The sequence below is a fragment of the Sarcophilus harrisii genome, chromosome 4 (assembly GCF_902635505.1).
Source record: "Sarcophilus harrisii chromosome 4, mSarHar1.11, whole genome shotgun sequence".
NCBI classification, from domain to species: domain Eukaryota; kingdom Metazoa; phylum Chordata; class Mammalia; order Dasyuromorphia; family Dasyuridae; genus Sarcophilus; species Sarcophilus harrisii.
The window spans coordinates 335,294,009-335,310,329 of record NC_045429.1 but is presented as its reverse complement, the minus strand read 5'-3'; the positions used below and the strand labels follow the sequence as shown (position 1 = coordinate 335,310,329).

General features: G+C 38.6%; 1 protein-coding gene across 5 annotated transcripts; it reads right to left on the bottom strand.

Moving 5' to 3' along the window:
• Positions 1-1,882: 1,882 nt before the first annotated feature.
• CDC6 (cell division cycle 6) lies at positions 1,883-16,025 on the bottom strand. 5 transcript variants are annotated; one of them, XM_031966224.1, is made up of 13 exons: positions 15,739-16,025; positions 15,018-15,162; positions 14,832-14,907; positions 12,816-13,085; positions 12,489-12,688; positions 12,063-12,238; positions 11,302-11,408; positions 10,117-10,256; positions 9,534-9,634; positions 8,434-8,498; positions 4,213-4,424; positions 3,621-3,761; positions 1,883-3,278 (listed from the first exon to the last, which is right to left on the bottom strand). In XM_031966224.1, the coding sequence occupies exons 2-13, from the start codon at positions 15,141-15,143 to the stop codon at positions 3,189-3,191; spliced, it is 1,704 nt and encodes a 567-aa protein (XP_031822084.1). In that variant the 5' UTR covers positions 15,144-15,162; positions 15,739-16,025; the 3' UTR covers positions 1,883-3,188. The 5 variants fall into 5 exon arrangements, with proteins under 5 accessions (XP_031822084.1, XP_031822085.1, XP_031822086.1 ...); XM_031966225.1 differs by lacking the exon at positions 15,739-16,025 and adding an exon at positions 15,527-15,677; XM_031966226.1 differs by lacking the exon at positions 15,739-16,025 and adding an exon at positions 15,413-15,498.
• Positions 16,026-16,321: the final 296 nt, after the last annotated feature.

Genomic DNA, 16,321 nt, shown 5'->3' with positions numbered 1-16,321 from the left:
GTTTGAAAATTCCCAGAAAATGAGGGTATCTCGGCTAGGATATATTTTGGAGGACAAAATAGGGTGGATGATATGGCAAGATAACTTGACACCCTCCCCCAAAAGATAAAAAACTTAAGCTTAAGATTCTGATATTTGGCAACTGCCACCCTCTGGATATACCAGTCACAAGACTTCAGCCTCTACCCAACCCAGGAGGCCCTTTCTTTAACAGCAGAGGCTTCCGAAAGAGAGCAACATGGAGGTCGCCTGAAGCAAAACACTAAATCAGAGAGGATAGGAACGCATCTGTGAGGCCAATAACGCCCCACAATCCATGCCAAGATACATTTTGAAAGACTGTACACCCTCCTTGTGCAGGGGCCTGGGAAGTCAGTTCACAGCTACAGTGCAAAGGTACTGTAACATTCACATTTCTCATCTTCAAGCCAGGTCTCTCCTAAAAATGGAGAGGGGGCACCTTTGCTCAACTCAGGGACATCTCTCATCTGCAATCAAATTATGCTAGAACAGATAGAACAGAATGCTATCAGGAGGAATCAAAAAACTATCTTTTCCTTTCTTATTTCTCACTAGTATTTTAAAAGGACATTCACAGAAGAGAATCGGTGGGCAAGAGAACAAGACTCTGATAACTTCTGATTTCCAGCTTCCCCAGAACTTAATGGTTCTCTTGCTAAGTATCAGATCATGTACAAATCTTTTTAAGTAAGCCAGAAATCCTTAGGCTGAAACTGGTTCACATTAACACTACCGTACCTATGTTCTTCCACCAGGAAAATCCAAAGGATCCAATACTCTAACAAAAACTGTAAGGGAAGAAAAGTCAGGGAAAATTCACCTGGTACAAATTAAATAGGTATAAACTTACTCTATATACACACACACACACACACACACAAAATGTAGATCAGCATCTTTGCCATCACCTTATACAGGAACAAGTCATTCTGGCAAATATTAGCCACCACTAAAAAATCCCACCACCTTCAACAGCTCCCATGATTATAGTTAGAAAAGCCAGCAAGGAAAGGACTTTCTTCCTCTACTCAATTTGCTCACCGGCTGTCTGAGTTACACTTAAGATTTCTCTGACAAATACACATCAGCTTCTGTTCCCACAAGAGCAGCTGAAGCCAAGCTGGGACTCTAAGTCTGCTTTACGCATCATTGACAGAACCAACCCTGTTCCAATTGCTGGATTCTTAAGAGCAGCAATGACCTAGAAATTGATTGGGGGGTGGTAGAAGTAAGATTAAAGGGAAAGAAGGTAACAACCAATACATATATAGATAGCCCTATATCCTATGTGAGGGGAAATGGGGGGAGGAGGGAGGGAAGGGAGAAGAGGTAAGATTAAGAAATTTAGTCCCTTTTAATCTGCAAATGTGATTTTGGCTGGAAATCACAGAGGACACATGGAAGTCCCACTGTGAGTCAAACTATGTTCCTGACTTGAGCCCCACAGTTAAGAGGAAGGCGCCAAGCCTCAAACACAACGTGGTAGGGAGGCTGCTCCTTTTTGGGCAGAATCCTTCTGTGGACACAGAACAGACAGCAGCTGCCCACAGTGTGGAAACAAACTGTAAAGCAGTCATGTCTCTTAAGGCTGTAGCAACCAATAAAATGTAATTTAAATCAAGGCTCGCATCTGTTCCCAATCCCATTCAGTTTCTGCTTTCCATCAGTCCTCTCGGACAATCTTTGCAATTATTCCTGTTAACCCTTAGAACCCTGGGTAGGATCCAACCTTTAAGGCAGGAAACTAGGCATTCACCCCTGCCATTTACCTTCAAACAGGAGATTTCAACACAGGTGTGTGGGGGAAGGAAATGGTATTTAAACCCCTTTAAACCCCTATCTACAGTAGTAACAGTAACACTTTGGATGTAGTCTTTATTTCACAACACATGCCATGAATATAGTGTTCATTTCACAGAGGGCTCTCTCTCTCTGTTCTTCTTCCATCCCATACCACCTGCTGTAACACAGATCACATTGCAGGTTTAGAGCAGGCAGGATGAATGAAACAGAGGCCAACAGATCATTTGTACCTATATCAAGTTCCCAGCCTAGATTCTCTGTGTCAAGAAGAAAGTAGGAGACACAGCAGGAGTACCCAGGTATTGCCCAAGTAGGAATAAACACTTTAGATGCAGTCCTATCTTGAATCAATTGATACTTGCCTTCCCCCCCCCCCCCCCCCCACACACACACACTCTATTTAAAACATTTGCTTGAAATACAGGAACATTTTAAAATCTCAGCTGAACAAAACAAACTTCTAGGACACATTTACTCTCAAAAGCCCACCTTTCAAGCCCCAACAGTGTTATTATGGCGCCCTCTGGTGTACAGATGATACTTTGGCTTAGAAGTTTTAGTAGTTGATTGAAAACCAAACTTAAAAGAAGGAAGAAACAAACATTAAATAACCATAGGGAAGGATTTCAAGTGAGAGGAAAAAGAGATAGCTTAAAGTGAAATATAAATTCACATTAAGCTGGAATAAAGCAAGTAGCTTTTGATGTCTGAGAGAGGGATTGAATAGTAGGATATTCAGCTATCAATCCAAGAAACTTGAATATTAGACATACAACTGCTTAAAAACAAAAAACACCACACAACTAAAATTATACAACTCAATAAATAAATATGTCCCTATAATACAGAGTTTAAACATTCTTTCTCTCAACCTTGGAACTGCCCAACAATATGAATGGGTCTTAAATGGCACAAAGAATGACAATCTCCATAAAATGTGAACAAAGCAGCACTTCAAAAAGAACGAGAGGCTTTGACCAATGCTTCCTCCAATTCAACATGAACATGTAGGCTTTCTGGATGAACTTCTGTTGTTCTGGTCATACCAGTCCCCACAGTTCTCATACAGACCTTCAGGTGTTTGATGAATCTTTACTTTGTAAGATAAGTGGGATAAAGATACACAAGAGCTGAGATAGTACCTCTCAGTCACATGCTTGTTTTCTTTTTAACTTTGATGAATCAAAATAAAAGAACTTAAAAGATGTTTGTTCTACAGTCCCGACTGCACATCTCTTATGAATATAAATTAATTTAGTTCAAGTAAAAACAGGTCACTTTTCTTGGACTAGAGGATAGAGTGCATCACCACAGTTGTGAGGTCCTTGTGAGGTGAGACACCCAAAGTAAAAGACCAGAAGGATTTAAGGCAATCCATTAGCTAAAATGGTCCCAATTAAAATTCTGTCCTTCAGTGCATGTTCCATCTCCTTTTCTTCAATCTTCAGAAACACCTGGCAGGGGGGAAAATAGGATTCCTTGTTGTAAAAGACAGTAACAAGGGAATAGCATATATCATTACTTAAAGTGAGATTTCTGCCATATTAAGCTTCTCTCAAAAAAGGAAGGCAAACCATTAGCTCTGCTTCCCTTGATTTCCCATGGTGGCTTCTGTTAGATGTCTCCCTCTCCCTCAATTCCCAATCATCACAGATGAAATCTAACGTATAAACAAACCCATATACAACAGTGGACATCTTTTAAATTTAAAGTTAAACAAAACATAAAGTAGTCACAAAAACTTCTTAGAAAGGTCATCAGCAACAAAGACATAGCTCTCCAGGGACAAATGGTACCTTTGTGAGTCGGGTTTCTTTGCTTTTCTTTAATCCTAAAATGCCCCTGGTCTCCAAAAGTCCTGAAAGTGACAAACACTCTGATTGGTCCACTGCTGCCACCTGCTGTTTTCGACAGACTTTGCTATAGGCTTCGTATAACTGGAAGGAAACAAGGAAAAAAAATTCTGCTTAGATGTCTCAATAACTTAAAGAGTTTTGTTAAGGTGTCTGCTTACAGTCATGTAGAGAAAGCACTGCATACAATAGGATAAAAAAAAGATGAACAGCTCAAGTCCTCCAGTGGTACTTAGGTACTAGATAAAAGCATAAGAATTAGAGAAAAGACCACTGAACAACTCCCTTAAAATCTCCAGGGGATTTTAATAAGGTCAGCAAGCTTCCAGCTTCCAGGACATAGTTTTCTACATAAAAATCAACAATTCACTTATCCAAATTTTGTGAGCAATAACCCACTTTAGATTTACATCTATGAGGGACAACACATCACATTTAATATAGTAGTTCTGTCTTACTATTTTTCCAAAAGACTAGAAAGTTATCCCTCTCCTATCTTCTTACCCCCAACTCTACTGCATCCTTTCTAACTTACCTTCCCCAAGGTGACCTCTTTGGCTTTCAGCTGTCTGGTCAAGAGCAACAGAGAACAAACCAGAATCTTCTGTTGAAGAGGAAAGGAATCCTGAGCTCCTTCTTGGCTCAAGACCATTCTGCTGCCATAAGTAGCTGAGATGACCTGGGATATATGAATAAGACCAACTCGCTTGGGAACTGGAGACTGGGATGATGACTTCGAAGATTTACCTGTAAATTATTCAGTTAAATAGTTAACTTAAAAAGTTAAATTCAGTTAAAATTCAACAAACATTTAAGAGCCTGTTATGTGCCATACACATACATACAAAGATCACAAACACACAACCTGCTTTCAAAGAGCTTACAATGGAAGTAATAAAATTATGTATAATGTATACAGCTAAGTAAATTCAAAGGAATCTCAAAAGAGAGGGGGACCAGGAAAGGAAATGCATTCTAGACATAGGGGACCAGCAATGCAAAGGCATGGAGATAAGGGATACTTCAAGAGAAATTAGCAAGGGAGTTTAGCTGGAATGTAAAGAGAATGATATGAAAGGTAGATTAGGAGTTAGACTGTGGAAGAGTATTAAATGCCAGACAGGAATGTATTGTATCCTAAAGGTAATAGAACACTATTAAAGTTTTTTGGAGTAGGTAAATGACATAGTCAAGAATATTAATTTAGCAGCTATGTGGAATAGTAAGAGAAGGGAAAAGACTTGAAGAAAGGATATCAGTTAAATAGAAGCAACTGCAATAATCCAGGTAAGAGGTGATAAAGGCCTGAACTGCCTTTAAAGGAGTAGTAACCTTGTGAGTAGAGATTTCAAGTAAATATGGGAAGAAAGGAGGGGAATCAAAGATGACTAAGAATCTAGATAATTGGAAGGATGCTGGTACCCTTCATAGGAAGAGTAAAGTTCGAAAGACGAATGGGCTTTGGGGAAAATGTAATAATGTCTAGTTTGGACTAGTTAAATTTGAAATGCTAACTGCAGATGTAGAGGAAGAGATCCAATTGGCAATAGGGGACTTGAGTTCAGGATAACGATTGGGGCTGGAAATAAGAGATTTGCAAATCATCTGCATAAAGATGAAACAATGAAAGGAGATGAAAAAAGGAAGGATAAAATGGATGATGATCCAGAATAGAAACTGGAGGAGTAGTTAGATAGGGAGGATGAAAACTAAGAATGAAGATGTTATACAAAAGTGTTTTGAGGTTTAGAATAAGGTAACTAAGACTGATGGTCTCTATTCTCTCAGTAAAGTAGGAGGCAAGATCTTTAAATGAAAAGAAGGAGAGGGGTAATATAGAAGTATTTTGAGGCATACAGTAGGGTACTTCAAGACTGATGGTCTTTATTTTTCAGTGAAGTACGAGGCAAGATTCTTAAATAAGAGAGTTGGGAGGGATGGCACAGCAGACCTAAAGAAAGAGATTTGGAAAAACCACCATGAAAAAGATCGAGAATCTTAAAGGAAGGAATGAAAAAAGTGGGTAGGGAAGAGACAATAGTATAACACATGCAAGATTTTTAAAAGTTACTGTGGAGTTTATAGAGGAAAATCAATCAGGGAATCGTTTAGCAAGAGAGATCCAAAATTAGCAAACAAATTTATAGAGAACCTATTGCCATTTTCGTAGTATTCTCCATAGAAGTATGTTAATGCAAATGAAGACAGATGGTGACCCTAGGTTTGTAGTGTGACTGGAGACAGGGCAAGGGATTCAAAGGCAGAAGACATGAAACAGTTCACCAGAATCAAGAACATGAAAAGAGGAAAATGAGACCACAGCAGACAGAGCTGACAGATAACAATAAGAAAGGCGAAGGGAGTAGAAATGACAGTGCTAAGAGATGGATAGGAGAGGGATTTCACACCTGGATCATGTAAATAGCAGTTATGATGGCTGAAGCAGAGCAAAGATAGAGGTCATAAGAACTGAAAAGGTAGACTGGGAGACCAGTGTACTTGAGAGGATACTGATGTGTATATACTGAAGTCTTCATATTGAAGGCAGAAATTGGACTATGAGAACACTTTGAAAAAGAATGGAGAACTATCTGAAGGTCGGTTCTACAACTAGATGTGGATGATATAATACAGACGGATAGAATACACCTCAAAGAAACTGCTAAATACCAGTGCTGGAGAGGGATTTTTTTTTTTTTTTTGTAAAGATTTAACAAATGGTAGTAGGTCACAACTCCTGTGATTTCAAATAGATGTAGCCAGTGACAGGGCATAGGTTTCACTATCCAACTTAAAATCATGAGATTAGAGATAAAATATTGAGTGGTAAGAGACTGGAAAATACCCTCAATAGAAGCCACCTTTCTGGGCACAACAGGGTGAAACCCAATCCTATAGAAATCATTTAGTGCCAGAGGAACAAAGACAACTGAAGAAGAAAAAGGATTGGTCAGAGAACTAGCTAATAAAGGAAAGAAGCAATCCCTGAGGCAAAAAATAGTCAATCTATTTAAGAGTAAGGAATGACAATAATGCGAATTTTTGCTCAGATAAGTATTGGAAATGTCCCTAGTGCTTGGAAATGATTAAGTAGGTGAATGTGAATGACAAAATTAATCAAGCCTACATCCTTCCCACTTTCCATCTTGATTTACTTGCCTAAGCCACCCACCATAAAGAAATAATTGTAAAAACATCACTATCTACCCTGATACATGTAATCATTTTAAAATTGGAGCTTGTATAGAGAAATTATCAAGAAACTGCTTTAGAACCATGGCAGTTGGGGGGGATTTAGCCCTCTTGTATTTAGCCATGAAACAGGAGAAATCTGTTCTGTAACAGGCTTAACCTAAAATCATTCAACTAAGAGGATTCTTCACTTTTCCCCTCAAGTTATTTATTTAATTAATTGTTGCAACTGAGATAGTTAAGAGCTAACTCAGGGCAGGTGAAAGAAATAAACAAAGATCACATTGTAAATATAACTATTGGAAATATAATTTCACAGTTCCTAAAGGCCAAGAAAAAGGATTCAGGAGAACAAACCTACCCCTACCAAACTGAGTACTGTGAGTACTGACAGTACTACCTCTATTTAAAGATTCATCTATAAAATGAAAGTTGTCCAAAAGCAAGAAGAAAAAGTAAGGAGGTAGAAAGGGAATGTAAATTAATGTTTGTAACATACATATGAACAAATATGCAATAAAAAAAAAAAAAAAAAAGGGAAGACAATAAGTAATTACATGGCAACAAATTAATAATTTGGGTCAGGGGATCAACAATCACTTTTGTTCTGAGCACCATTAGGATCCTAGAAGGTACTGTCAAACTCAAAAGAGACAATCAGTGAAGAAAAAAGTAGAAAACTTGAAAGGAAAAAAAAAAACATAAAATGATAACTGTATATACAATGGGATGTTGTAGAATATTAAGCCCCTCAGGTGACACTTTGTGGCATTAGTGTTACCCTATGTTGCCTACAGTTATCCTAAGAATAAAAGTTTAACAAACATTTCAGACTATTATCTATTTTCCTTTATTCCCAAGCAAACTCATTGTTCTAAAAGGAATGAGTACAAAAGAAAAACAGAAGAGAAAGAAACAAGTAATTCAAATTGTTCTACTGACACAGATTAACAACTTCGGAAACAAGGAACTGTGGTATACAGCTACTCCTTATTTCACCTCTGCCTCAGAAAGAAGGGAAGAAGTCAGGCATTCATTCAGTATTATGATTTTGGTAATGATTTGCTCCAGTTCTCATTTTGCTGGGCTAATATATTCATTGCACTCTTACTCTATTAGATTTGTTTAGCTTAAATTATCCTAAACTGAATTTACTTCCTTTTCTAACTTCCTACCCCCCTCCACAGTTCCTGGCCTTTGCTCTCATACCTACATTGAGATACAAAATGTGCTCAGCTCAAGCCCAAAGAAAAGCAGAACTGACCATATTGTCTGCCGTTTTCATTTCCAGAGTTTTGGAAGACTATCCTAAGCATTTATGTAATACCCTAGGGAACTTACTTCCAGTAATGCATGAAATATAGTACTGGCAGGCAAGACAGCAATCAGGGTAGGCGAAATTGACCAAAACACACACACACACACACACACACACACACACACACACACACACACACACAAGTATATTTCACTTTGCACATCATATCCTCCCTCCCACCTCCTTCCTCAGAAAAGTCAAGCTTTTAGTTAAAAAGGAAGACAGCAAGGAAGATAAGCCACTTACATTCAGACAGTGGTTTGAGGACAGTCTGGTTTCTGACATCTGACTCTACAATTTCAACAGCTCTCCTGTAGGATAGATATTTCTAAAATTAATTTTTGCTGAGCCAAACCAAATACCACTAAATATTTGAAAATAAACCCTTTAACAGAAACAATGGGTTTTATACAATTTTTTGAAAGACAAAAATTGGGTTATGCCTCAGCTAACAAAGTGTTCCCTGACCTGAAATAATGAAAGTACCAGGGAATGAGATACTTCAACACCATGCAGTTCCCTTAAATGGATGCCAAGTAGGTCATCATACACAAGAAGAATGAGCCAATACTAGTGTCTCAGGACCAAATCAAAAAGCAGTACTCTTTTACTGCCCAAACCCTACCACCTTTGCACAGGAAATTTGCTGACTAGGGGAGATGCTCAAATTCAGGACCATGCAATTTAGTACTATGAAGGGCTTACTATTCAATGCTCTCTCCAAAGTACTTTGACCACAGGAAACCATAAGCCAGACCTGTACCTCTTGCATGGCAATGGGGGGAGCCTGGACCAGTGGGCCAGCTCAGCAAGTATCATTTTAATGGACCCAGTGTCCCTACTGGGAAGGAAGTAATTTCATCAGCCAGCACAGAGGATTTCCCCGGCAGGAGGGAATGGGGGTTGTGAAAAGAGAAAAAGTGGTCTAGGGCACAAGTGTGAAAGAACACAAACTGGAGGAAAGGGGTACTCACAAAATTGAGTGAAGAAAAAAAGTCTAAAGGCAAAGATGTTCAGGTCCATAAATAAACCTGCTTGAGACCAGCTAATGGAAAAGTAAACTGGAGTCTTTTTTAATACAAATGTAATTAACCAATCTATAATCACCACAGGGAGTGCCAGCAACATCTCATTTGTTTCTCCCTCTGTAGGTAATGGACTGATAATGTTTCAGACATTAACACGGTCGAAATGCAGAGCTCCCCACTGAGAAACAAGTCCTCCTTTCCGAGCATAAAAAGCAGCAGAATGGAGCCTCTTAAGTCACATTCACTTGAGTTACAAGAGACAATTAACAGCATTTTTTTCTTTTTTTAATAAAAGCGGCCAACAGCGCTATAAATTACCTGCAAACATCTAGTGCTTTGCGAGCATCTCCTGACACAGCAGAGATTTTTCTAGCACAGAACTGAATTGCAGCATTGTCCAGGACCTGATCACTGGATACCTTTAAATAAGGCAAAGCACAAATTAGGGCCACCTCTAAATTCTAGACCACAATTACACAAATATCTTCATATGGAAATCTCAAGCTGATAGGTCTCCCAGTGTATTCTATGGAATATTTTTTCTGGTCAAAAAGAATAAGATTTCCAGAGAGCTAATTTTCACAAATTTAACTGCTTTTCAGAAGCAGAATATAGAAGGACAGAATATAGTTTCATGGGATGAGAACAACATAACAAAACATCCTTCTAAATGAAAGTTTTCCACAGGTTTGATTTTTCAAGGTATGAGTATGAGGAAAATATCTGACTGAATCTAGTTTCCCTTCTGACTCAATGATTCTCTTCTCACTATAACCAGAGAATCATTTTAGAAAGAATAAAAACTAGTTTAAAAAAGAACTTTTATTAGATGCCCCTATTTTTTGTTACATCAAAATACCCTGAATTCTGTCAAGAAAATAATCTGCAGACTGCTGCTCACCTGCTTAAGTCGATCCTCTAAGATGGTAGCTATCTGTTCTTTTGTGTAAGGTGGGAAATTCACCAGCTGTGGCCTGCACTTTGCTTTAGCTTGAAGTCTAGGCAGGATTCTATCAGTAAGATCCAAAGAATTAGCAATACCTGCAGAAGTTGTCAAAGGTATCAGTTAGTCAAGTTGTCACTTCCAGACCCCAGAAAAGCCTCAAGTTTTCATATTCACTACCACCTACTCTCCCAACCAAGTATCTCAAGTGACAATTTCCTACTTGGTCTCTTCTATTCAATGGGCAAGACTGGGATTTCATCACCCTAAAGGAAATTATTTGTAGGATAAGAGAAAATACTGACACTCAATTATTTGCACTACTAGAAAAGATCATGTAATTCCCAAATAATTTATGTTATCTCTGAAATTACACATCATTTTTATGCAGATTTAGGTCCTGATTATAGCTAATTTAAGCTAACATCAGTATTAACTTGCCTTCTCAGAGCACTCTCTTGGCAAGGCAGGAGCAGGAAACCTAGAAACAAACTACAAGACAGAGGGCTCTATCTCTTGAAATACTCATATTCTTAATAGGGTTCAAATCAGATACTACCTAAAATACAAAGCCTGCCTACAATCCCTCAGTTGTCTTTCTCTTTTACTTTGTATTTGTTTTTCTGGGTACATAAAATACCTCTTTCCTGCCTAGAAGATAAGCTATTTGAGTGGAGGAACTCCCTTGCCCTTTGTCTTTATCCCACAGTATCCAACAGTGTTAGTTTTTGCTTGATTATAGCTAAGAAATTGGTAAAAGTGTTGTATTTGAGTTCATTCAATAAAAACGAGGGATTTGGTGATGTATTTTACAATTCTTCCTGTTTTCATTTAAAGCTTTTGCAATATACACAAAATGATAATGTATGGTTTGTTTTAGCAGAATATATATATATATATATATATATATATATATATATATATATATATATAGTATATGTCATGTCTTAGATATAATTAGTTATAAGAAATATATAATAGACTCCATTGTCAAATATCGTCAAACTAGCATTCCATGTTAATTTGTTCATTAAGTTAAAGAATTGGAAAAAGAAAAACTAATTTGATTTTGTCTCTAAAACAATAATGGTAGAGAACTCACAAATTCTTAAACTCAAAAGTTAACAAACAATGACAACTAACCAATCAACACCAGTCGGGAATTCTTCAGCCAAGGCCATTCAAACAGTGTGTACAACACATCCTGTCCTTTGCTGTCCAACTGATCCATCTCATCCAACACCAATAAGCTACATAGACAAAAAAGAAATCAGTGTCTATGTTAATCTTTTAACAGAAACTTTGAATTGAGTCAATCTCAAGCTTTCTGCATCCATTTAAGGCTAAGCTGTTTGGAGGCTCACAATGCCCTTTAATCCAGCCACTATTAAAATTTATGTTCCTTCCAAGAATCAGCAAAATCTAGATGCTTTAAAAGTAAATTTAATGATTTTTTTTGGGGGGGGGAGGGCGGGGCGGGGGCCAATCAGGTTTAATTGACCTGTCCAGAGACACACAATTATTAAGTCTCTGAGGCTAGATTTGAACTCAAGTTCTTCTGACTCTGGTGTCAGTACTCTCCACTATAACAGTTAGCAGCCCCATTTTAATGATTCTTGAAATTATTTTCCAACTTACACAAGTAGACATTGCATTTTATTTTCCTCCTTCCCTCTTGGGCTCCTATCCCCAAATTATTCCTTATTCAATACACGAATGAATTCCTTTATGAGTAAAAGGGATTTATAATTATAAAACTGTCATTACTATTCACTCAGACTTGGATACCATTCAATGTTAAGCAATACTAACCAGAATAATATCCTTCATGGAAATTTAGAATGTGGGTGTGCAGAGATATTTCCAGATTTAAACAGAGCAACCAAAAGCCAGGTGATACTTACATCATGGAGGTATTCTCTGAAGTCATATGCTTTTCCAATTTCCTCATCAAGTCCTTCCCAGATGACTTGGATACTCTTTCCTGACAGATCTCCTGAGCAATAGCTGGGAATACAGCCTGGGAGGTCCTCAAGGACATGCAATTTAGCATTACAATTTTAATGTCTTTCAGCTCTTCCTAGAATGCAAACACAGGAGAATCTTTTTTCTTTCTTTTTTTTTCCTTTTTTAACAGGAGAATATCTTTAACACTAACTACAGAATCAATGGGAAAAATAAATCCAAGGTTCCAACAGCATTCAAAATAAAGAGAAATTTGATATCCTCTATTCATTTCGACTCTGGTAATCTTCCACATTCAAATGAGGTGATTACAAGGTATTGATAACTATGGCATGAAGGTCGTATCTTAAAAACCCACTAAATACCTTGACATCCTGCAGAATCCGGCTTAAGCATGCTGTTTTGCCAGTTCCAGGAGCACCAGAAACATAAAGGCTCCCAGCTTTTTTCCCACTGATGTGTTCCTTTAGGAAATGCCTGATGACATCCATCTCTTTCTCCCTGGCAGGCAGCCTATCTGGGACAGCTGTATTCAGGACCAGCTTTGCTTGTTGGTAACAAGTGCCTATTCCAGACATAAAGGGACAATTAGACACAACAGAAGGTGAGTGAGAAGACCCACTGGGTTTTATTCAGAGTAAGTCATCAGCCTTGTTTATGAGGCTGCACTAACAGCTGTCATAGATACTAACCTTCTTGCTTGAATAGCCCAACACACACAGATTCTTTCTCTACTGGGCAACTGTGTTTAGAATTCCTTGATGTCCCTTGACCTTTTTGAACTGGGGAGAGTTCCTTGACTACTGGGTCACTTTTGCTAGGAGAACTACTTTTCAGCTGATTGTCAAATACTAGTCCACGCTTCTTTGGGGCAAGTGGAAGAACAGGACCATTCTCTTTCTTACTCCGTTTTGAAGGTGAACAGGTGAGCAGATGGGGAGTGTTGCATAAGTTGTCATCTCCTGAAACATATATATCAAGATCAAAATTTATTACAAAATCCAACAATTACTAAGCCCTTCTTATATGTAAGATATTATGAATATAAAGAATAAAAAAAGGAAAAGGATCTATTGGTATAAAATATTTACAGCACTTCTTTTTATAGAAGCAAAGATTGGAAACTGAGGGGGTGCATGTTCATCATTTTGCTGAACGAGTTATGATGTGTGAATGTAAAGGAATACTATTATGCTGTAAGAAACGACAAAGAGGACCATTTTCGAGAAACCTGGAAAGAATTATCAACTGATAAAAAGTGAGGTAGGGTAGAACCAGAACAATTTATTAAATAGCAACAATATTGCAAAGACAATTTGGAATTAAAAAATGATCAATTATAGTTCCAGAGACTCATGATGAAACATACTGGCCACCTCCTTGATAGGGAAGTGATGGACTCAGAATATAGATTGAGAATTTTTTTTTTTTAATATGGCCAGTAAGTTAATTGTTTTTATTTGATGATACATGTTTTAAATTACGTTTTGTCCTTCCTATTTTCTAAATGGGGGAGGAAGGCATATTGATTTGAAAATAAAATGTAATTTCAAAGAAAGAATAAAAAGAGAAAAGTCTAAATATCACTAAATAAAAGTAAATACCAACAGAGAAGTAAAAACAAAGTAATTTGATAAGACAGAACTAATAATTAGGGGAATTAGAGTTAGCATAAAAATCGGTAACTCAAGTCTGATTATTTAAGAAAGTTAAAGATTCTATATATAGAAAGGCATGGAGATAAGAGATAGAATGCTAAATTTTGAAAACAACTGGTTAGTTTAATTGGAATGTATAATGAAAAGTATCACATGATAATTCCAAGAAGGTAGGATGGAGTCAGATTGTGTTGGATCTCAAATACTAGGCTGAGAAATTTGTATTTTATTTTACCAGCAATAGGGAATTACTTGCAGTGAATGGTAAATAGATCCCCAAAGCAATTTATGAAATGTTCTGCCATCTGGCTCAACCCAGCAAGAGATGAATTTTCCACTTCATTGTCAAGACTTACTAAAAAGCAGACTTAAAATCCATGGGAAAAAATGAGAAATCACTACTTAGAAAACAGATTGCTCATCCTCACCCTAAAGCTAAAAATGTTTTTAAGCAAGGTAACTACCTGTCACACCCTGCCCCACCAGATGGCGCCAGTTCATCATCTTGTTTTAACAACCTATTGTAACTATCAGAAAAGTTATTCAAAATATAAAAATTGGTGAGGAGAGCTATTCTAAAAGTGTGTTCAGTAGAAAGAATCCACTTGTTCTTTTCTGTAATAATAATCACAAGGCTATTTAACACTAAAATTAATCTCAAGAACTAGTGAGATTCTGGGCTCAAGTATTATATCTGATTTAAAATTTTATACAAAAACAACATTGTAAAAACAACAACAACAAAAAAAAAAAAAAACAACTCTGAAAGACTTAAAGAAAAACCGATCACCTAAACGCTCCATTATTCCAGAGGACTCATGATGAAATATGCTACTCACTTCAGGACAAAGATGACAGGCTCATCGGTGCAAATACATATACATTTTGGGACATGATCAATGCATGTCCCATATATTTACCCATATATTTACAAGGACTTTGTTTTTCTTCCTTTTTAAATTGGACAGGGAAAGTTGGACAGGAAGAATGTAAACTATAGTTAATTGGGAAAAATTGTATTAAAAAAAAAAATCTAGTTCAGAATGTGACCTCTAAAATCCCTTCGGGCAGTTTTGCAGACACTTAAGGAAAACTTCAGCTGAATTGTGGAAACTGCTGCAAAGTCCTGGAAGTAAAAAAGAAGGGAAAAGTCACACAGTTAGAAAACTGCAAGTCAAAAGCGTTGCCTTTCCAGTTACCTAGCCGCTTCCTGGGACTGAGAGGCAGGATTTTAACCTTGGTGGGGGTCGGCCCATTCGGCGAACGGATATCTCCCCGGATTTTTCCTCTGCTGGAGGTCTTGCACATTTTCTTCTTGGGAAAGTCAATAGTGGCCTGCGATTGGGATCTGGTGCTGGGCATGGTGGCAATTCACTCAAGGCTAGAAAGTAAATAGATTCGACAAACATTTAGTAAGTGCCCGGAGTGGGACAAGATGGACGCAAGGACAAAAAGGGGGAGAGAAGGAGTCTGCTCTCAAGGAGCTTCTGTTCTACGAGGGCGGTTGGCTCTCAAAATTCTCGGGAGTCTGCCAGGCAAACCGAAAAGGCTAAGACTTGCAGTATCGAATAGGGTGACTATCAGAGACATGAACCATAAATAAAAATGATTCGGGAGAGGTCCTTGCTAACTTTTCTGCGTATAGAAGTCCTTAGACCAAAGTTTGAGAGCCGCTGTACTAGGAGATGATAGCCTGAGAATTAACAACCATAGCCCTTTTAAGGCGGGCGAAGGCTTTTACGTACAGTCATTGTCAGCTGAAGGGTGACACACACGCGCGCCTTCCACTCCCAACCCGGGTTAAAGACTCTAATTCACCCCGGTTTCTAGGTGTGCCTGGCTTTTGCCCCGCGCCCCCAGAGCTATTTTCGTCACCCCCAGCCCCAAGTGTGAACAGGAGGCCGCGCTGTGGTCGCCCTCCGCCCGCTCCGGGTCCTCTCTTCGCTAGCCTCCTCACCTCTCCTCACGGAAGAATCAGCTACTCCCGCCACACAGCTCGCCGGCTCTTTCCGCAGCTCGCGCCAATTCCTCTCAGCTGAGAGCTTCCCGTTTCCCGCCAGAGCCGGACTTCACCGCTCATTGGTTGGTGTCCTGAGGGGCGGGGAAAAGCTTCCTAGCTGAGGCTCTTTTCCCCCACTCCACGCCTACCGCCATTGAACCAATAGAAAATCCCCAAGTTTCCGGCGCGCCGCAAGGCCCCATCCTCTGGGTGTAGGCCATATCAACATCCGGCTTCTAAACGGAAAGTCATGGACGTAGAGTCGGCAGACTACGGTAGCCGGGAGGGGCCGCACAGGTCTCTGGGAACCGTAGTCTAACTACGACGAACACAATCCATCTTCCCCCTCCCCCCCCCGCAAAGTCTGCTCACAATTCGGTTTCTAAATATTAAGAATTTTCCCCTTAAGGAGATATTACCCCAAATGTGGACATCAGCTACCTTTATTAGGATGTAAGGCATGCGAGGAAATGCACACAAGATTTTAGTTTATCTTTTGTACTGCAAAGTCTCAAATCTCTTCCTCCAGGAAACGACAGAT